Genomic DNA, 22,097 nt, shown 5'->3' with positions numbered 1-22,097 from the left:
CCTCCATTCACAACAACAAAGAGATGCTGAAGTACACTGACCTCATGCTAAGTACCTACTTTGCTATGCTCATCTCTAAAGTCTACTGATTGCTGTGAGTTTCAGCTCTGACTTCAGCACATACAGCATCAGAATCAGCCTTGTCACCTACTGTGGATGCTGCTTTAGTTGAAATAGCATGGTCCTGGTATTACTAAGTAGTCCCTGAAACAAGGGTACTTTACCCATAGGTTTTTCATCAACTGGATAGGGTTGGGATTTTTTCCTCCTCTTATAACATATGAGAACTTACCACTTTTCCCCTCACAAGTTGTATTACCTTGGGGAAAAAAAAAAGTTAAATTTTGCATATTATGGCTCACTAAAATCATAAAGAGCTAAACAACTCATGATGAACAGGAGCAATATCAAGTCAACTATAGGTCTTTCCATGGTAATCAACTAATGCTATGAATGGTAATTTTCATTTCATCCTTTCAGTACTTCTTTATGAAGACACGTTCTGCCAAACACATGCCAAAACGAATGTCAGAAGTAATGCATTCATGTTGCTATCAATGTATTTTGGATCAAGAAAATTATTACAGATGGACTTTTTATAGGTACATAACACTAAGAGTTTATTTTAAATATCATAAAATATTTTATTATGATTCAATTTAATCTTTCTACTTTTGTGAAATATTTGTATCAAAACAGAAATGTTAGCTTTGAAGTGTTTAGATAATCAAATGTGCTTTTAGAAAATGCTAAAAGTTGGGGTGTTGAAATTCTAGATGTTTAACAATTCAAGGATCAAAACCTACCTACCCAGCTCAGATATTTCAAGCAGTGCTTGAAGATATTTGTTCTTAAAACAATCAGTTCTGTAGATGACATTTTAAACTGAGATTATACATTGTAAAAAGAAGGCATATTTAGGGTTCTGATTTACTTTAAAAAGTAATCACATGACTTTAGATGTAAGCGAAATTTTCACAGAAACAGTCCTCAATGCTTCATCAAAGCCAAAGAGATTCATCAAGACAGAGAATTTTGAGGCTTTGAAAAGGATTTAAATACTGTTGAAAATAATACCTATAGCTTTTGAGACTTCTGCAAATTTTAGCTGTAATAGCATGCATAACTGGGCTGTAGAAATGCATTCTTTTCAATAGATACAACCTTTAAGAGTTACTGGAGCTTATCTTTTGAACATTTAATTCAAAACTAACATCTTGACTAATTTTTATGGAAATTGAGCATATGACTACAGTCTATTTGGCACAGGGAGGAGGTGAAGCTCAGTCCCCAAACCCAGACTAAGGTGCACCAAAAGGTCCAGTGGCTGAGCCTGTCCCTTGTACCATGATTAAGTACTCTTCCTTGTGACAGCTGTGGAGCAATGCCCTGTGCCACACCATGTGCAGCCATGCACCACCACCTCCTTTATCTCAGACTGCCACCATTTCACTGTAGTCAGAGTATCTGTCTGGGCACTGAGGCGACCTGGAGGCTCCAGCTCATTTTTTTTTGTCTTGAAATTATCATTCTTCCTCTCTCAAGTCTTCCCTTCACATATGTGGGATTTTCCTAAAGAGTCTGTCTTTTCAACAAACGGATGACAAGCCACAGGGCTAAGTCCCTCCACCGTGTAAATGCAAGTGGGTGCACTTAATTTCTGTTCCAGTCATCTCAGCTAAGGCACTAATCACACAGTGTTCACTGTTTCTGCTCAAATACTCAGTGTGAGGTTTTATGGAGGCAGGGGGCATTTGTTGTTGCTGTTTCTTTAATACATGTGCTTGATTGAGGTCAGGCCAAACCCTCAAGCCTAGAAATGGACCAAGAATACATCACTTGCATACAGCATGCCTAGATAAATTTCTGTTTTCTCCCATACATCCTCCTTCCTGGTTCACACAGCTTTGGAAAGACAGTGCAACACTCTCTGGTAAAGCACTGTTGCTAATGTAAAAAATAAGCTTGCAGTGGCCCTGAACTTGCAATTAGCATCACACATTCCAGGCATCTGTGAGACTCTCGCGCACCTAGCTCTATATTTAACCAGTTTATAGTATTAATTCATCCCATCTTCATCATCTTTGATGTGTACAATGGCTAAGCAGCTCCATTCAGTGTTACATTTCTGATAAACATTTCCAGTGATGGGGAGCATACATGCAAAGATAGATACTCACATGGACACATCCATCGGCAGCCACAAGTTTCTTCAATCTTTACAGCAGGAAGATTGCTGTGACATACCGGTTTTGGCATCCTCTCACAGTTAATTTGGTGACTCTCCAGAACTGTGTAATCTCCTGGAAAGCATGTCACAGTGTGGCACTGGTCTGGTAATGTCCATTTGTCACCAGGCTAGATAGGGAGACACAGATATTTAACAAAGAACATGGGTGGAGGGGAGAAAAATGCAGAACTTGGCTGCTGCCATGCTCCTACAGCTAGCAAGTAAAATGACACTGACAGCAGTACTACTCAAATTAGCCTTGGATAATTAAATAATAGAATGCAGTATATTAAGGACTTCACGAGGATGAAAAAGTTTAAATTAGCAACATTGTGAGAAATTCCAAACAAAAGATAATAATCTAGAATAGATGTTTTGTTACAGCAGAATGAAGCATCTGGTACTCCATCTATTGTTAGCTTAGCCATCCTACAGCATGCATGGATAGTATAGTCAACAAAGAATTCCCCTTAGCTTTTCTTTAAATGTCAAAGCCTTTAGTTTTTGTAAGTCATATAATTATTTTAGAAGGAGCTATGAGCACAGATGGTCATGGCACAGCAGGAATTAACAATATTTGTTCCAAGCTAGAAAGGCATGGAATACTCTAGTTATTTTATCCACAACTCCAAAACTTTAAAACAGTTCCTCTCTTCCCGAAGGGAAATTGTTCTTTTACCAGATTAATGTTATTAAATATAGTGGTTTTGTAAAATTAAAAATAAAATGTAAAATATATTGTCCTATTGTCCTTCTAAAGGACAGTCTAATTTTTAAGGCACCAGGATTACATACTACTGAATGACAGAGAAATAGATGTAGTCACAATCTGGAATATCTCAAGATTCATATCTGCAAAAAGCGGAGCTCTCTGGCCCCAATCCTACCAAGATCTAAAGGCCATAAATAGGCTCAATGAATTTCAAACAGTTTTCATCCCTGAGGTCTGCATTCCAAGGAATACCCCTAAATGTGGGAAACAGCCCTTTCTTTCCAGACCTATCTCTACAGAGGGGAGTCCAGAAGCACTAGTAACAAGTGGTTGCATGAACTGGATAGCATTTCTTGATATTCACAAGCAGAAATATGTGGAGAAGAAAAGACGGTAGTTATTGGGCAAGGCCGTCTCAAATTCTCTCCTTTTCAGCTTACTTATCATTCTCATGAAAGAGACAAGCAAAGTGATAAAATACCTAGATAACCACAACATAATTCACAGACTATTCTTGGCACTAATGTGCAAACCAAGAATAGTGATATGAAAGTATTGTTCTGTATCTCAGAGCTACATGATACCATCAAGTCTAAAAGAGAAATGCCAGATTTGTGGCCATAAACATTTACACATTAAGTATGAGTTAATTTACTAGACCTGCTTTGTATGTTTCAGGATTTTGAGAAGACAAGCCATCCTGAAAGTGGCTTAATACTTTTCAGGCTTGTGAGCCTAAAGGAAGCTCTGAAAAAAGTTGCATGAGGAGCTTTAAGTATGGAAAAAAATAGTTAGATAAGAAGAAATTGAATGTTTTTAAATTATAGTTGTCTTGCCTACAGCTCACTGAAAGTGGAGCACCTGGAAGGGTACATATACAGCTGTCTGGCAAATGATCCTCTGGCTTCCATACATATTTTATTGTTTTTATTTCACTCCTTAACAGGACATCTATTGGAAAACATCTAAGAGCTGGACAAGAAAAGCAAAGTTAAATTAAAACAAAAATATCAGTTGAAGGATCCAAAAAAAGCCGAGATTCCTGGTGCAGAGGAAAACACAGGGACTCTGAAAGACAAAGAAAGCCTAAATCCCAACTGATATGAAATCGTAGGAGTAAAAATAGGACAGAAAGGAAAGCAAAAGCAGAGGTTTCTAAATCGTAATGTATAAGTCTGCTGAAACCAATGAGCCTGCCAGCACGCCGGAGGAAGCCTCAGACTTCCTCTCAGAGGGAGCTCTGAATCTACAGACCTGGACTTGCACATTCTTGCTCTTACCGTGCATCTGCAGGAGAGAGTGCCACGTACCTCGACCAGCTTCATCAGCTGGCATCTTTTAATTTAGTCAGGGTTTTGTTTGTTAGTTTATTCTTCTCTAAACCAAGTGCTGAACAATACTAGAAAGGTCATGTTAGGGAAACAGCTAGTTTAGGAACATGTTTTTTACTACCATACATAGAGTAGAAATGTAGTTTTCATGATGAACTGCTACCATTATAAGACAAGTACCTACACATCTATTATCACCTTTATACCTGCTTAAAAGCTTCAAAACAAAACTACTGATTAAAATTAACTACATTTAAAAAAACAAACCTTAATCTATAATAATCATTCACATATGCTGACAGCTGGCAAGTTCAAATATTAAAACACAGCCTGTATATAGCACAGTTCTTTACACAGCCTGTATATAGCACTACTGGAATTCCTTGCCACTGGATATGATCAGTACTAATAATTTACATTAATTGAAAGAATGACTGAACAAATTCATGGAGGAGAAAACTATTGAGCACTGTCAGACTCGAAAAGGTGCCACTCGCAGCTCAGGGTGTCCCTAAGTCACAAACGGTTCAAGGCTAGGACAGTTCAGGGAATTTTCATATATACTTACTTACATTCTTCCTTGAATTCTATTTTTGGCCACATAATACAAGGAGTTGAATGGATTTGTGGCCTGACCTACTACATTTGATCTCCCATCCTTCTGCTGCTAACAGTGACCTTAACCATGAATCTTCCTTCAACAGTTATTTCCAGGGTAGAGGTAATAACACAAAAAAAAATATAACAAATCATATCACTCATGGTACTGATAGGGTTTAGGCTGAGATTTTTGATCCTGAGAACTCTGATTTCCTTGCAAACTGTGAGATCAGTTCCCACAATCTCCAGGTGCGTGTCAGACATCCCACTTGGGGAACTGAGCCTCCTGCAGTAAGTCTCTGAGTAATGCTCGAAATATTACGGATTCAATGTAAGAGTATGTTTTCTGAATTAGGAAAGAGTCTTGATTCTTCATCCCTGTGGATTTGTGGACTAAAGAGGGTAACAGCTCAATGATGGCACATTACTGCCAGAGAGGCAGCAGAGGAGTTCAGAGTGTGCGTGCTGAACACCAGAGGCAGAACACTTCCACAGTGTCCTGTAGACACCACAAGATGCTCAACAGCCTGCTCCAAAAGGCAATGGCTACTATGTTAGCAGTGTCTTCTAAAACTCTTTTTTTTTCTTGCTAACAGAAGAGGTAACACAGAATCCCGCTGATGGCTACCATTTGGAAATGTGGTTCATTTTTATATGGACCAAAAAATATATCACCAAAAAAAATGAAACCTGACATGTCTGAAATTCAAGTTTAACCTTTCCAGCACTTATCTACATGTACCTGTGTCTGCTTCTAGAAGCCCAGATGCCTGGACACATGTAATCCAAATTAATAAACAAAAATCTGATTTTTTTTTTCTTTTAATTAAGAAAGTTTTTCAAGTTTAGTTTTTGTTTTAGTTTTTGTTTGCTGTTTTTTCCTTAATTATGTTGTCAACCTCAAAGCCACCAGAATATACTTAGTGTCTGATCTAGCTAAAGCCTTTCTGTGTTCTGACCAGCTGACTGAAGACAAATGTGTAAGGCAGCTTTGATAGAAGTATATTTCCTGTGTCTAGACAATTCATAAGTATTTCTTTATTAGCCATATCCTTCCTTACAGTCATGTCTTCACAAGGGAAAAAAATCAAAGGAATATTTTTAATGTACTGGAAATTCAAAATAAATCCTAGAGTAGAACTCATAACTGACCCCTACTAGAAAATATGTAACAAGCTTATGCTAATATTTTAAATGCATGAATTATCATATAACTCAGAAACATCAGCATTTCACCTGAGATGAAGGAACTGAACCATTTATAACACATACATCATTCCTTTCCTAGAGTGGAACACTTTAGAGAGATGAGACAGGTTTACTAACATTTCTGTGCATTTTTTCAGGATTAATACAAGCTTTTCTGCAAACAAACACTAAGAACTTTTATGTCATAACTTGAGAGAGGGTTTTCCCTAGAGAGGTGACTATTATACAGTAATTATTTTCCTACAAAATTTTCATAGGGACAAGGTACTTATATTTTTAGCAGCAGGAAAGGGTCTGGACAATGACATTACTTTCCCCTATACATGCACCTTTATTTTGGCTATATCTAGCTTGCCCAGGAAATAGAAATACATTTTTCTTTCTCAGAGTAGACACACACTGTCACAAGTTTTGGCTCTGCACTCCCTTCAATAATATTCAACACACTGCAAGATCAGATGTCATTAGAGGGGGATCTCCTTTGTGTGCGAAGTTATCCCATCAGTTAAAAGCCAACATTTTCCTCCTCCTAAATAATTCTTAATACTTAATATTGTCCAACACTTTTTGTTTCAGATTATCTGTGAAGGTATTCATGGTTCCGCATGAACTTTGTAACTTGAAAGCCAGATGCATGACCCAGGCAGCATACTTACTTTCCTTTTGTTTCCATCCTCATCTATACATTCTCTGACAGGGTCTGAAAGAGAAACAGACATCTTTTAGCTATCTCACTCCCTTATCCAGTCTTTTAAGTGGTGATCACCAAAATACAGGTTGCTTACTTTAAAATGTGACTTAGGCTGTAAGAAGTTTTTTTTTGTGTGTGTTAGAACGTGAGAATCCCTACCTGAAAATACAGGCGTTTCTTTAAACTGCACAAAAGTCAAAGAATGCATAAACTTTGTTACTGACAGCATTACCTGATTTCTGCAATGACATTGGTCCCAAAATACCCTGTGAGCAATAGGTGGGTTGTAATTCTACAGCACTTTTACTGACTTACAGCTCTGCCCAGATAGTACTTAAAAGAAGATCATGGCTTTTGCTCTGAGGCAGGGTCCAGCCTTACTTCTGAATGTTGTGATGAACTGAGATTATTTCTGGTAATTAGTAGGTAATGAGAATGTACATACTCATGCACACACACATTTAGTAAAGGCAAAAAGATAAACAGAGCATGTAACCCCAAAACAAGATTTGCCAGCAACCATCATAAGTATGAAAATAGATGCAGTAAGAATACTGAAATTCTGTTTGCTTACATTCAGGCATTACTGTGATGGCCAGTTTTTTTTTATATAATCAGTTAGATGGTCACAAGGCACCCACTGAATTGCTGTTTCTATGTTTATGTGCTCTCATAACACACCTAAAGATATACGGAAAGTAATTTCATGTAAGTACTATGGCATGACAATGTGATAAGCACGTGCTTAGGAAATTAAAACACTGACTAACAAACTTTATATAATAGTATACTATGCTAGCATATATACGCTATATGGTCTGTCTTTTCCAGGACAAGTAATGTATTTTGAAAGCATTTAGGAAATCTTTTAAACCTTTTTAATAGTATTATTTTTGGTACACTTCCACACATAAAGTATGACTCCCTCCATACGAGAAATCCAACTGTATGAGTCTGGAGGGGAAAATTATACTTTATAGATTGTAAGAAACTTAAATAAAACAAACCAAACAAACAAATCCTCCCCCCCCAAAAAAAAGAAGATAGTTTCCCATCCCATAGCAAAGGCTTTGGCTCCCCATCAGCAAAATGGAGAGCTAAATTTTTAAGATTTACATGTCTAATATAAGATATCTATCATTCAAGTTTTTGAGCATATGATTTGTGCTGTTGGAAAAGTTTTCATAAAAATAGAAAGCTTTCACCTCTAGTACCAGTAAGTTGTAGAATAGATTGCAATAAGAAAATAGTTACTGGTTTCAATTTCCTGCTCCCCATCCTATATCTTGGATCAATGTAATTTAGAGCTAGAAAATCACATATTTTACAGCGTGAGGAGAGGAAATGCATCTTTAAAAGCTTATTTTAAAAGAAAAGAAAGAAAATGGCAGCTGTTTAAATCTAGAAAATGGCAGCTGTTTGATGCTCTGGAGAGATTTTTAAATGCCAGAAGTGATCCCAATGGAGACTGATCGGATATCTCTAAGCTGGACTGTGCACACTGCACAGCTTCCTCATTCTTAGTGGTACTTGGCTCTGCAAAAAAGTCCCGTTATTCTAATGGAGACGTAACTAAGCCCTAGGAAAGCTGGTAAAAACCTGTGCAATGTCTAACATGATGAGACAGTGGTTAGCAAAGAGGACACGTAGATGTTATTGTAATAAAAATAACAACAACGAGAGTAATAAATATCTATATACAAACAGACCAAGGAGGCAAAAGAAGTAAAGTACTGTCCAGAGTTGAAGCAAGTTTCCTTACATGAGGGGCACTGCTATATACAAATAAATGAATGTTTGTTTAAGATATTTTACACTCTATTTTCCAGTATTTGTTTTCCTGGAAAAGCTAATTCTTTCTCATTCTTTTTTTCTTATCCTTTGGATGAATTATTTGTAGACATATACAGAACAATGCTTAGGTCTGTGCAGAAAAATATGTAATTTGAAATCTTTACTCACAAGTATCTTGTAAAATTTCTGAAGGATGCCTGCATTCATTCAGGAGTGCTTGAGCTTTCCTGGTGTCCTTCAACTGACTAGCCCTGATTATTAATAAGATGATAGCTTGAAAGTTCAGGACTAAGCAGTTTTTAAAGTCTTGCTGAAAGTTGGTTCATTAGACTAGCAGTTGGCTACATGCTGAAAGGGCTCAGATTTTCTTTTACATCTAACTGATGGTGGTGGTCTAGGTTATCATTTGTGATGATTGTCAGTGAAACACTAAAAAAGGAGCACTGGGCTGACTTCTCAAATCAAGAAAAATCTAGTTTTGACATTTCGGTTTTGGGGTTTTGCTCCGGTTATGAGACTACAACTATACTGGACTTACCCATGCACACTTTTCTGATAAATTCACTCCTCAATGTGATCATAGTGGATAAGTCTTCAAAATTCTGAAGCGTCATGATTCTGTTAGCAGCTGATGGCCCAGTCAAAGTCCTTAGTTGCTCTTCATCATATCTGTCCCCAACTCCAACTGGAAACAGGGATATTCCTAGGAAAAAAATAAAAAGTTTTAAATTGTCAATGCACAGGAAAAGAAAGTCTTTGCTGTGGTATTTTTTTCATTTACTTCTTAAAAAAAAAAAAAAAAAAACAAACCTGGGAAAAGTTTTTTTCCAACAGTTAATTTTCATGTATTACTTGCATCACTCCCTCCACATAGGCTAAAGGCAATTAAGGGCAGAAATGGTGATGCTTTAATCACAGTGTTAGTTAAGATGAGCTCTATTAGTCCCAAGCATAATAAGGTCATGCACGGTCAACAAAACGCAGCTACAGACTTAATGACAACATCTTCACTTATTTCCAAATGTAAAAAATCTCAGCTTATTGTTTTCTTTCTTCATCTACATAGCAATTGGATTATTTTCAAGCCATTTAATTAAAAAATAATAGTTGCTACTTAGTCTATGCCTTATTCAATAGCTCCCAAAGCAATCTACAAAAGAAGTCACTGTTCCTCAGTTGAACACCTCAGGAAGCTGAGGTACAGTGACTCCGGCCAGAAAACTTGAAAAAACATCACACAGCACACACTGATACTAAAAGCATATTCCTGTATAGGTCAGTGCAGAATCTGATCAAATCATCTCTCTATTACTATTGCAGTAAACATTTCAAGATTCAGCGTACTTCAAAAGTATTGAATTTATAATATTAGATCACATTTCTGTCATCCCTGTCTATCCACAGGAAGTGAGAAAATGAAATGTCACTAATTTGTGAAACCTATGAAAGCTATTCAGCTTAAATTGCAGATTAGTCATGAATTTATCAGTAATAAAAAGGCACCTTCATCAGGCAGGTTTTGTTCAGGCCTATTTCTTACTAGAGTATTATGCACAGTAAGTCCATATCAGTGAACTTACATGAACGCACCAGTACCTTAATTTGTCATCCTTTGTTCTAATGCATTACTTAAAAAGCAACAACTCTGCTTAAAAAATAGCGACAGTGAAACAAGATTTACTATTCATTCTTGCAGAAAGTGCAGCAGCCTCCACAGTGTCTTCTGATCTCCCCGACACGATGACTATCGCGACCTTGGATGCGCTGGGTCTCCCTCCATGGGATTCTGACATTGCGTTCTGAACTACAAAATCAATGGCTTTTCCTAAAAAGAAATGAAGTGATAAATGAAAGATATCATAGAAAACTCATGGAAGGCTATAAAACTAAATCTTACTTCATATTAGTAGGTTATAAGAGTACTGGAAAATACTTCTTAAAGGACTTTTAATGCCTGCTTTATTGTTACCACATGAAGGATCTCAGCTATTAAGAACCTACCAGTACTATTAATAACTCCCAGCAATCTCTGAAGTAATTGGAATTACTTATCTCCCCAATATCTGAAGCGATGGGAATTTTACTACCTTTCCTTAGTGAAGAGGCTAAGCCATGAGGAGCATAACTTTAATGCTCCTCACTTTAGTAGTTACCTTTTCCAAAAGTATTACCATTTTGTAACACAAAAGACAAGAAGACACTGTAGAATATGTACTTATTTCCCAATTGCGGAACAACAGTGACATCCAGTGGTTCTCTCATCTACAATGTCACACCACACTGAATTGTACACACAAGTTGCTCAGCTCCCAGAGATCTAGTTCCTCCCAAATTCGACCAACTTTTTCTATGGGTGTAAAAAGTGTATCTTGCTCCCCTACCACTAGCAACCTCTCTGAAATCTAGACTCAGACTAATCCACAATATTACTGGGTGATCCATATTTAAAAGAAAAACAAACAAAAAAAAAAAAACACCACCAAAAACCCCAACAAATAAAACCCACCAAATCCCACAAAACATGGGAAGAAATTCTACCTTAGCCCAAATCACAAACTAGCTTAAATGGGTACCTGGTGCCCTTTCATTTAACATCTGTGAACACTCAGGCAAATCTTTATTCAAAATTATGAGCTCAGCAAGAGAGCACTTTGCTAGTGCTTGTATTTAGATATGTATTTGCACAAATATTTAGACTGGGAGTGATGATATGCAACTTTCTTAAAAGCTCTTTTGGGCTTGGAACTTATCAGGTCAGGAAGTAGAAACAATCCTGTGTGACTGACATGACATTCAGGGCAAACACTGAACAGTGAATAATAAATACCTGAAAAACTTGACTAATCTGCAAGAAATGTGGAGCAGAAATATGTTTGCCTGAGGAATTCACTGAACAATTTTAAATAACAGGCACATTTGTTAAACACTGGAAGTCGGATCATAGCTAATTCACCAGCACACCCCCAGAATACCTTAGCACACCTGAACACTTTGCACTTCATGTCTTCTTTCATCATGTCACCCACCCCTTTTCACTGGTAGAGGCAAAGATCCTTTTTCCAAGCTGCAAGCATGGACAACTTTAGGAAGCTCACTCAGCACATAGTCTATTGATAACAGCAATTGGATATTCCACAAGGCTTTAATTAGGGTTTCAGGAAGAATTTACCCCTTGGAAGAATCTATCCTAGAATAGGTATCTGGGAAAAGCCCAAATGTTTCCTTTGCCATCACTTTTGGAGGTGATGTTCCCTTCTTAAGTACTATTGCTTTCCCCGTCCTTTCCTGTTGACTCATACATCTTACAGTCCTTGACTGACAGCCTTGTATCCTCTTCCCACCTTATCCAGCCACCTATTCTCTTCCCCATTAGCCCATTATTACTATTTCCTTCCTAGAGCCTTAGACTTATCTTCATGTATCGTCTCTCCACACAGATGTCCACAACTAAAGAGAAGAGCTGGGATCCACTAGGAACTGCTGCCAGGTCCCATCAGACCTATGGCAGGAATAGGATCCACATCAATTTCTCCTTCTATAAGCTTCTATCTACCATGCGCCATTATCTGCACTAGCAATCTCCTGTCTAGAGAGGGTCACATATTTTACTAAGCACTAGTTTTAAAACAGAAAGATGCATGTTTGCTTAAATCAAAATGATTTTTGGAAATGTTGATTATAAGCAGAAAAGTTAAAAAAAAAAAAAAAGAAAAAAGAAAAATCAAAAGAAAGCTTTCAACAGTATTTAAGAACAAAATCATAGAATCATAGAATGGTTTGGGTTGGAAGGGACCTTTAAAGGTCATCTAGTCCAACCCCCCTGCAAGGAGCAGGGACATCTCCAATCAGATCAGGTTGCTCAGAGCCTCATCCAACCCGGCCTTGAATGTTTCCAGGGATGGGGCATCCACCACCTCTCTGGGCAACCTGTTCTAGTGTTTCACCACCCTTATTGTAAAATTTTTTTTCCTGATCTGAATCCACCTCCCTCTATTTTAAAACCATTACCCCTCATCCTGTCACAACAGGCCCTACTGAAGAGTTTCTCCCCACCTTCTAGGTACTGGAAGACCACAATAAGGTCCCCCCAGAGCCTGCTCTTCTCCAGACTGAACAGCCCCAACCCTCTCAGCCTGGCCTCATAGGAAAGGTGCTCCAGCCCTCTTATCTTCATGGCCCTCCTCTGGACCTTCTCCAACTGGTCCATGTCCTTCTTATGTTGGGGGCTGCAGAGTTGGATGCAGTACTCCAGGTGGTGTCTCACCAGAGCAGAGTAGAGGGGCAGAATCACCTCCCTTGACCTGCTGGCCATACTTCTTTTGATGCAGCCCTGTATGCGGTTGGCTTTCTGGGGTGCAGGCGTGCATTGCCAGCTCATGTTGAGCTTCTCATCCACCACACACCCAAGTCCTTCTCCTCAGGGTTGCTCTCAATCCACTCTGGCCAGCCTGTATTTGTGCTAGGGATTGCCCCAACTTTGAAGGTCCCTTCCAACTCTAACCATACTATGATTCTATAATTCTATGTGCAGGAAGACACTGCACTTGGCCTTGTTGAATTTCATGAGGTTCATTTCATGAGGCCCACCTCTCCAGCCTGTCAAGGTCCCTCTGGATGCTATCCCTTCCCTCCTGCGTGCTGACTGCACCACACAGGTTGCTGCCATCAGTGAACTTGCTAAGGGTGCACTCTATCCCACTGTCCATGTCACTGACAAAATGGGATGTTTCTTTTCTGTTTCTTGCTATGCAATGATTATTTTTTATTTAGTTCTTCTAACTATGCAGATTAATTTCATTACTAGAGTTTGATTTTCATGCCCTCTATAATTCTAAATTATATTTTATATAAGAGATTTAAAAACTTTAGAGTTTTTTATCACAAAAAAAAACCCCTCAAAATTTTGTATGTTTTTCTACTTGCAACAAAATATATTTCAAAATACCATTATTAGTTGACTGATGACAATTCCATTTCACAAACTACCATTCCTGGGCAGAAAAAAATAACTAATCTCAGGTATTAACTCATGCACTACACAGCTGTCTCACAAACATTGCATGGTCTTCCAGTAGTTACTCTATATATCTGTAGAGGTAGATAGATGCACAATGGCATATTAGTTATAAATAACTAAGGGATTAAAAAAAAATGCAGAAAATAATACGACTATATTCCAATCTTTGAGATTGCTTGATGATGGTCACTGTGCCAGAAAATTGACTCATTTCCCTTTTGACCTATGAATAATTACTGAAAAAGTATTTCTGGTTTTAACTTTCAAATATTTTAAACTTTTGCACAGTAGATTTTGCACAAATGATTTTTAATTCCTTTGTGAAAAGTACTTGGAATTTCTGTGTTTGTCTTTTTTAATGACACTTTGACTTTTGTGTGGTTGTTGTGGTCATCAGCTGCTCTAGCTCCATTTTTCTTTCTCCCACTAGTTCTGAAATTTTTCAGAAATACCCATACATATCTGTACATTGGAAAATCCATTATTTTAATAATTTCTAATAAAGAAATCAAGTTTCATTGTAATAGAACAAGGGACTATTTCAAAGTCCCCAAAAAACAATTACTCAATTTAATGCATGGAAAATTTATTTTAGAACTTTTTGGATTTCTTGCCTTATTTTGAAGCCAGCTCTAGAGGAAAGAGCCAGGTGTCTGAAGACATGATCAAATGAACACTTTTGTCCTGCTAGAGGGATTCAGAAGGCCACCATCCCGAGCTGGAAGCTGTCACTTGTCAGCTGTTTGTCTCTACATCTCACTAGGGAGGGTAATAACAAACTCCTCAGAGGCCATAATAAAAAATATTGACTACTAATAAACCAACTAACTTGAACATTTTCTTACTACTAGACTGCAAGATAACAGTAATCTGCCATTTTCTTACGAATAATGAAAATTTTAAATGTTTACACTGCAAAAAATATCACCAAGAACAAGGCTATATTAAGACTGGAAAGAGTGTGCACAGCATCTTGGACATAACTAAACTAGCTTTAAAATTACCAGGTCTGAGCCACACAGACTTCAGCCATTAAGAACCCAAATGCATCTCTGGCTGTGTTAGTGCCGTAGCAAGCTGCTAGCAGACAGAAGGGTCCACCACCAGATGGGCATGCCCTCCCAGTCCCCCACAGTCAACTTTGCTGCCCACCTGGCCACGTAGCAAGCTGCCTTGGGCAGCTCACCATGTCTGAAAAGTAATCCTTCTAAAAAAAAAAAAAAAAAAAATTTAAAAATACATTGTTCTCAGCTATTTTATCCTTCCTCTCAGCTCACTGAAGCCCCAATGCACATACTTTCCCACAGACGGAAGGCAGTGCAAGTGTGCAGCAGTGAGATGTCAGAGGGCTGAGGATGGGCCCTTCTGCAGCAGCTAGCTCTTAAATATCTTCAGCTGTATGTGACCACACCATCAGCTATTTATTTCAGTGATGGAGCTCAGAGAAAATCCAAATGCTAATAGAAAAATATCCTAAATCCTGCTTCGTAAAAGAACAAAACATTTTTTTTTTGTCTTTAAAGAAAATCTGACAGTGGCCAAAACATGATTTGCTGGTATTGACAAGGGGTATCACATAAGCCCCAGCAAAGTGAATGGGAGGTTTGCTATGGGCTTTAAGGGTTATACATAATGGCCACAATTAATTTCACACATGCATACACATCTCTCCTTCCCAAATTCAACCATCTAAACATTTATCTGCACAACTGAACAAAAATGCCTAGCTTGCAGGAGCACTGAGCCCCCAGCAGCCTTTCAGCTCAGTCAGTAGGGCATGATCATTAGTCATTGGGCACATTCATGGAAAAAGTACAAATAAATAAAGAGAAAAAAGCAAGAAAACTTTGATCTATATGGGCCACTTCAGAAAAGGCAGGTCAGTCATTGCAAAAGCTGGCACCGCACCACAGCACCCTCTCCCCATCTTTCAGTTCTGATACATTCCTGACTACATTATAGAGTGTCAAAAAAAAGCCATGTTTGGAACAGCCATTAAAGCAAAAACAACAGAAGATAACCTACAAAGACAAAGGAAAAAATGGAGAAGGGATGGCATCACTACACAGTATTCTTCTCTCAGCTAAGACTATGAACATTTGATACTGAACTTCTGACAGTCAGAAAAGGCTTTATAAATATCTTTTTCTGGTTGCCTTGAATAAGACTATTCAATAAAGGCTAATTAGCTGAATAATTTTTATTTCTTTTTTTAATCATCTGATGCACATTCAAGCCAGACTCATATTGTGAAGGAGTAATTCAGAATGTTTCATGTAGAGCTTCCTGCAAGGACTGAAAGGTGATTAAATGGACATAAACAAGCTTTAAGGACAAAAGACAATCTGTCAGGTAGGGTTGGAGGTGTTTGTAGGTAGTCTACAGGGAATTACTCTATATTCTGCCTTATTGAATAATTTCATTAATGATTTAGATAAAAGAGGAAAAATGTGTGGGGGAAAAAAAAAAAAAGAGGCATGCTAATCTAAATCACAGATACTAGATTGGGAGCAATTATGAACACCATGGAATGAACTGGAAGAGTACAAGGTGCCCTAGAAATGTTTGAAATATATCCAAGAAATAAAAAACAAGATTCATCTCAGAATAAGCCAATCTGGAGGAAAATAAACCAACACAGAGACATTTAATGGTTTAGTGGATGCCTCAGGAAAAGCAAAAACTGCTTAAAAGCAGCCTTTGCAATTTTTTTCTTTAGTCTTCTCTGAAGTGAGGAATCAAACATTGTTGTGGTTTTATTTGGTGAGGGGGGGGCCTAAGGTGGTAGCTTCTGTAGGAAACTGCTAGAAGTCGCTCCCCTTTGTTCAGGGGACTCGGCCAGGCCTAGGGCGGACCTGCTGCTGGCCAAGGCCGAGCTGATTGGTAGCAGAATGTTCCGTGATAACACCTCTGCGATAACGTATTTAAGAAGGGGAAAACAGAAAAAAAAAAAACAGAGAAGAGAAGACGTGAAGAAGCTGAGTGGGGGCAGAGGCCCAGAGGGGGAGGCGCAGGCCTCGTGGGCCTTGCAGGCCTCACCCTCTGGCCTCTTGCCAGGTGGCCGACTGGGCCCAACTCGGCCCGGCCTGGCTGCAAGAAGTGGAGAGGAGATGAGATGGATGATGTGAAGAGATTCTGAGAGGCGTCTGCCAGCCTGTTGTGAAGAACTTTTCTTGTGAGAGGAATGGCTGCAGACGCCAAGGTCAGTTCAGAAGGAGGGGGTGGAGTAATGCGGCTCCTAACCAAGATTCCCCTGCAGCCTGTGGTGACAACCATGATGGAGCATATTGTCCCCCTGCAGCCCATGGAGGTCCACAGAGGAGCAGAGATCCACCTGCAGCCCGTGAAGGACCCCACATCGGGGGAGGTGGATGCCTGAAGGAGGCTGTGGCCCATGGAGGGCCCGCTGGGGCAGCCATTCTGGACAGACTGCACTCCGTGGAAGAGATGACCCACACCGGAACAGTTTCAGGAAGGACTGTGGTGTATGGGTGGGACCCCACAATGGAGCAGGGGAGGAATGTGAGGAGTTCTTCCCCCAACCATGAAGCAGAAGCGTAAAACAATGCGTGATGAACTGACTGCAACCCCCATTCCCTCTTCCCCCCGAGCCGCTTGTGGGGGGAAGGTAGTAGAGATAATGTTAAGCTTGGGAAGAGAGAAGGGTGGAGGGAGGTTATCTTGTTCTCTGTCTCATTATCCTGCTGTTTGTACTAATAAATGAATCGTTTTCCCCAAGTCGAGTCTGTTTTGCCTATAACGGTAACTTTAAGGATTTTCTCCCTGTCCTTATCTCAAACCTTGAGCCATTTTTCCTTATATTATCTCTCCCTATTCTCTCGGAGGGTGGGGGAAGTGAGAGAGAGACTGCGTAGTCTGGTCCTGATTGGGGCTGAACTACGACAAATATAAAGCCCGTGTGAGGGTCTCTGGAGTTGTGACAGACAGGGCATTCCAACCAGGCAGAGGTTCCTGCAGGGAACTTGTGAACCTGTCACTTAACATTTCTCCAACATCTGGACCAAAAAACCGAAAAGTACTGTGTGTCTTAATCACCCACAAGTACTGAAAGTTACCTGGGAAAGAAGTAAAAAAAGAAATGGCTCCTCAGCTCCTGAAGAGGTAGAGAAAAAGTCATGGGACAGGAAGCCTGTGGATAGTCCAGACTGCATCTATTTAATCACGGACTTGTCTAATCAGGAACAACCCTCCATGTTGATAATTCTGAAGCTGGTATTTATATCTTATTTTAGGATCTTGACTAGACATTGAATTGGGGTTTTTTAACTGCAAATAGCAGACTATTTTAATTTTGAAACAAAATAGCTATTGCAAACCTATCCCATAGATTGATGCTTTACATAGTAAATTCTCAGCACATTGATATTCTGGAATTAACGTGTGCCAATTAACAGAATGGCTGGATTCTCCAAGAACAGTACAGATTTGTCAGTTCAACAGCCCACCGGCACTGAGGAGAGCAGGCTATGAGGCCTCAGACCTTCTCCTCTGCTTTACTAGCTCTGCAGGTTGCAAATCCTGCATTTCTTCTACCACCAAGGGGTTGTGATGACCCTGGTCTCCACTAGGACCACATTCAACTCAAACATTTTAGGAAAGAAAGAAGCAGCCCCACATATATTTCCTTAACAACACTTTTAATACAGATGAGCCACATAGATCATACTTCCTACAAATTTTCAGTCTAAGGCAGGCAGTGGGCATGGAAAACATCAGCCTAAATGAGCTAGTTTTAGTAAAGGTATAAGCAATCATGGTGGTTTTAAAGCATTAAGTGACATTTACTGCAGGGACTACTCACTTTGCTCCCTATGATGTTTCTAAATATCCATGAATGCTGAACAGAGGCATGTTTATGTGATTCTCAGTTCTCTTGCATAGATCACTTTTAGCTGAATGAAGGCTTATACAGTTAGATCTTGCTTGCAGTCAGTTTTATTTTTTTCACTTATTTCTTAGGTGAAGTTGTACACAATTTCATTATCCCTGAATATCCCCAGAGCTTCTTCTCAATATGTTACTTAAGCCAAAATGTGCATGATGTTATTGCATAAGCATGGGAAAGCTTTGTGGTATAGGCTGTTCTTTTTTGTTCTGTCTATACTGTCAAATACTCCATAGTTTTTCATTATTTCTTACTAATAAAATGTATCTCTGTCCTGGAGTTTCCTTATAGTTAAACGAAACAGAAAAGGGAACATTTTTTGCAGTAAGACTTTCACAGCAATGGCAACAGAGCCTACAGTTGTTTTCTGCATCTACAGCTTTTTTGACTGAAATAGGATGATTTGGATCAGCAAAGACTGAATAAGAATTACGCAAGATCATATTAGTACCACAGGGAAGCCAGCACAAATGAGAAGAAACAGCACTGGTCTGATAGCAATGATATTTTTGACAGGTGAATCCTGATCAAGACCTCTATAGGCTAGGAAAGATTTCCAAAGTTGCCTAGGGAACTGCAACATCCAGACTGAGTCCATCTACACTTTGTAAGTTTCCTCAAGCACAGACAGAACAACATGAATGAATATGCATTTCCTGTGGGTGCCAAGTCTCCTACACAGTCAACTGAATTCACACACATAACAAGGTGCAGGACAGGACCACAATGACTTATTTTCATTACTTCATTTGGGAGGAACTACTTCTACTCTATTCCATTTTGGTTCAATATACCACATCCCTCATCGAGGTCTCTAAGCATTTTCCAATGAGACATTAAAAAAAAAAAAAAAAAAAAATCACTAACAAGTATGTCATGTGGCTGCCTCTCCCCTTTCATTTCCCAAAGGCCATGTTTCCTCTGTTTATCCTGCAGTTCAGTGTGGCTTACTATACACATTACATGGAAGGCTTCATAAAACTTATCTATTTGTACGTAACAATTTATCCCACAATGAGCCTATAGAAGTCTCATCAGCCATCTGGTATTTTTATTTCTCCAGGCTGAGAAAGCAATCATGGCTAATCCTCCTGCGAACTATGGAAGTCAGATTTTATTTCGCACTTTTCTGTACCAATAACTATTTACAGTATGAAGTAGGCCAAAGACCCTAAAAATCTGTGTACTCTTCAATTCTTAAAGGACCCTAATACTAGGTGGCTGCCAGACCAAATGTAGTTCCAGTCTAGAAGAACGAAATTCTCAGGGTATCCGGTGAAAGATCAGATATGCTGTAGGAGAATAATAATTTTTTGCTGAACCCTACAAGTGATACATATGTGTGCATACTGAATTTCCACAGATCCAAGGGAAAATCTGTGTTATGTTCTAGCACATGAAAATTAAAGTGGACATGTTTTTCAGGATGCAGATTTCTGGAACAGAATATGATGTTTCCCAAGTTTCAGCTAAGGTGCTACCTTAGGCAGTCCTTACTCCCTGGTATCATCCCCAGCCTTCTGCCAGCCTGAGTCCTTGTGGGACCAGCACAGCAACTTGGATGAGGGAATCGAACCACCCAGAATGTAACTACTGTTTTGCTAAATTATTTTTTAACCAGATTGGTTACATTGGCTCAGCACAGAGTAACAAACATATGGCGAGGGCAGCTATTGAAGTCAGCATAAGCAGTTCTGCTGGTAACTGTCTAATCAACTAATTGATGCTGGAAGGTTAATGATCAAAGTCTTTACTTCTTAATTATGTTTTGCTTGCTTGAAAGATAATGAATGCAAATCCTGAGAATTACTTCAAGGCTAAAAAGAAATCGGTGTTTGTCTTTCCAAAATACATTAAAACAACCCCTAATTTGAGTAACCTATGGATAGATTTTAATAGAGAAAACTGAACAATTACCAATAAACGTACATATAGTAAAGATATGAGTGAACTGAAAATACTGAGAGTCATACTGCAGAACACTACCACAATAGCACTGACATAAATTGGTGATTGCGGACAGGCTATATTTAGCGTTTCTGAGGGTTTTTTCCCTTTTGTTTAAATGTCCACATAATCACTTACCTAGTCTGGTAGGACCTTGCTCCCTTTGTTGAATTGAGTCCACCATCTCTACAAGCTTTTTAGTTTCCTGAGGCATGTTCCATGAAATTTCTAGATTATTTTCCCTGGCATACTGGAGAACTGACACATGAATTGAAGTATTGCCTGAAGCAGAAAATAAACATTTTAATCAGAGCATACAAATGTCTTAAAATAAACCTAAAGGATACATTATGGTTGTGGTTTACATTAAGCACAACTAGACAGTCATTTTCCAGAGTGTGAAAGCTGCATTTTCAATCAAAGATCAAAACTAACTATTCCCAGGTGAAAAAATATGCAACTACTGCTTGAAACTGTTGGTTTTGTGTCAAGAATCAGCATGCAGAATTCTACCTTAGATCAGTTTGACTATGATTAGAGAATTTCCTTTTATTGCTCTCCAAATATTATTCATTTTCAATTTTAAAACTGTCATTTTAAAAATTAAAATTATTAATGTGCACATTGTTTTGCAAGAGCAGTACTTTGATGCCCCATTTGTCCAATGGACCTAGCTCCCTGGATGACTACACTTCATGGAAATTTCCCTCTGTCATACATCATTTGAGTGATATGCATCATGCTGCAGCATGGGACATAGTGTATCCAGGAAGCACGACCTGCAAAGGAGAATGAAGAGAAATTCCAAGTTCTCCTATTCTCTGACATCCTGCTTCTGTTATACATTATGTAAGAAGTATCATTAAAACTGTTAACAGAAGGTTGATATAGATAGTTAATATTAGACTTGCAGAATTGAACTGGCTGATATATTGTTTATAATGATCAGCTGTAGCTCTCTTCACAGTCTTAGAAGTACTTCTACTTTATACTGAAGATATTTAGGTATATAGCATATTATTCTTTATCAGTGCTATGTAAAACATTTATGAGTTAAGTTAATAATAATCCTGATTTCATGTGCCCAACTGTTGCAGCCCTGTATTGACCTGAATATTGCCTACTCACTACACTTTACAATTTTTCCACAGTCGTCTTAAACATTTTAAAATCACGGTTGCAGTGAGGAGTCATTTCATAGGTACATTATTATTATCCTGTTGTTAATGATGTAACATTTGCTATTACAGGCTTCAAAGATAAGGAAAACAGCTAGGCTAAAAGAAATCATCTGTTGTTTTATTGTTTAGTTTGTGTTTACTTCACTTTGCTACCTTCTCTATATCTTGCATGTACACAATTTTCAGAAACAGAGTGTCTTCCATGTACGATCTTTGGAAGCACAGGTATAAATCAAACATGTCAATGCCTGGTGGCGAAACACCACCAGCAACAGCAGTTGCTCCATGGAAAGGGTTGAATGCTGAATTAAAAACATACAATTCTGTTCAAAAATCCAAGTTTGTCAAAACAAGTACTATTTGGAAAATGCAGGATCGTGTGCAGCCCCTGCCATGCGGATGGACTTGGTACAAGGGTACACAATGTCCTCATTTACTCCTCGTGCCACATGGTCCCCTTCATGTACATGCAGGATACC

At 38.7% G+C, this 22,097-nt stretch overlaps 1 protein-coding gene across 1 annotated transcript in view; it reads right to left on the bottom strand.

Moving 5' to 3' along the window:
* The window catches only part of VWF (von Willebrand factor), a 139,897-nt gene that overhangs the window by 48,124 nt on the left and 69,676 nt on the right, over positions 1-22,097 (bottom strand). Inside the window, exons 30-34 of the mRNA XM_086758341.1 lie at positions 20,576-20,719; positions 10,249-10,392; positions 9,106-9,270; positions 6,739-6,782; positions 2,181-2,358 (exon numbers count right to left, since the gene is read on the bottom strand). Of these exons, the coding sequence (XP_086614467.1) occupies positions 2,181-2,358; positions 6,739-6,782; positions 9,106-9,270; positions 10,249-10,392; positions 20,576-20,719 (675 nt within the window). The remainder of the gene's footprint in view (positions 1-2,180; positions 2,359-6,738; positions 6,783-9,105; positions 9,271-10,248; positions 10,393-20,575; positions 20,720-22,097) is intronic.

This window comes from Chlamydotis macqueenii, chromosome 1 (assembly GCF_036417535.1).
Source record: "Chlamydotis macqueenii isolate bChlMac1 chromosome 1, bChlMac1.mat, whole genome shotgun sequence".
NCBI lineage: Eukaryota > Metazoa > Chordata > Aves > Otidiformes > Otididae > Chlamydotis > Chlamydotis macqueenii.
Note: the sequence above shows the minus strand (reverse complement) of the source record. Positions and strands in the feature narration are given on the sequence as shown.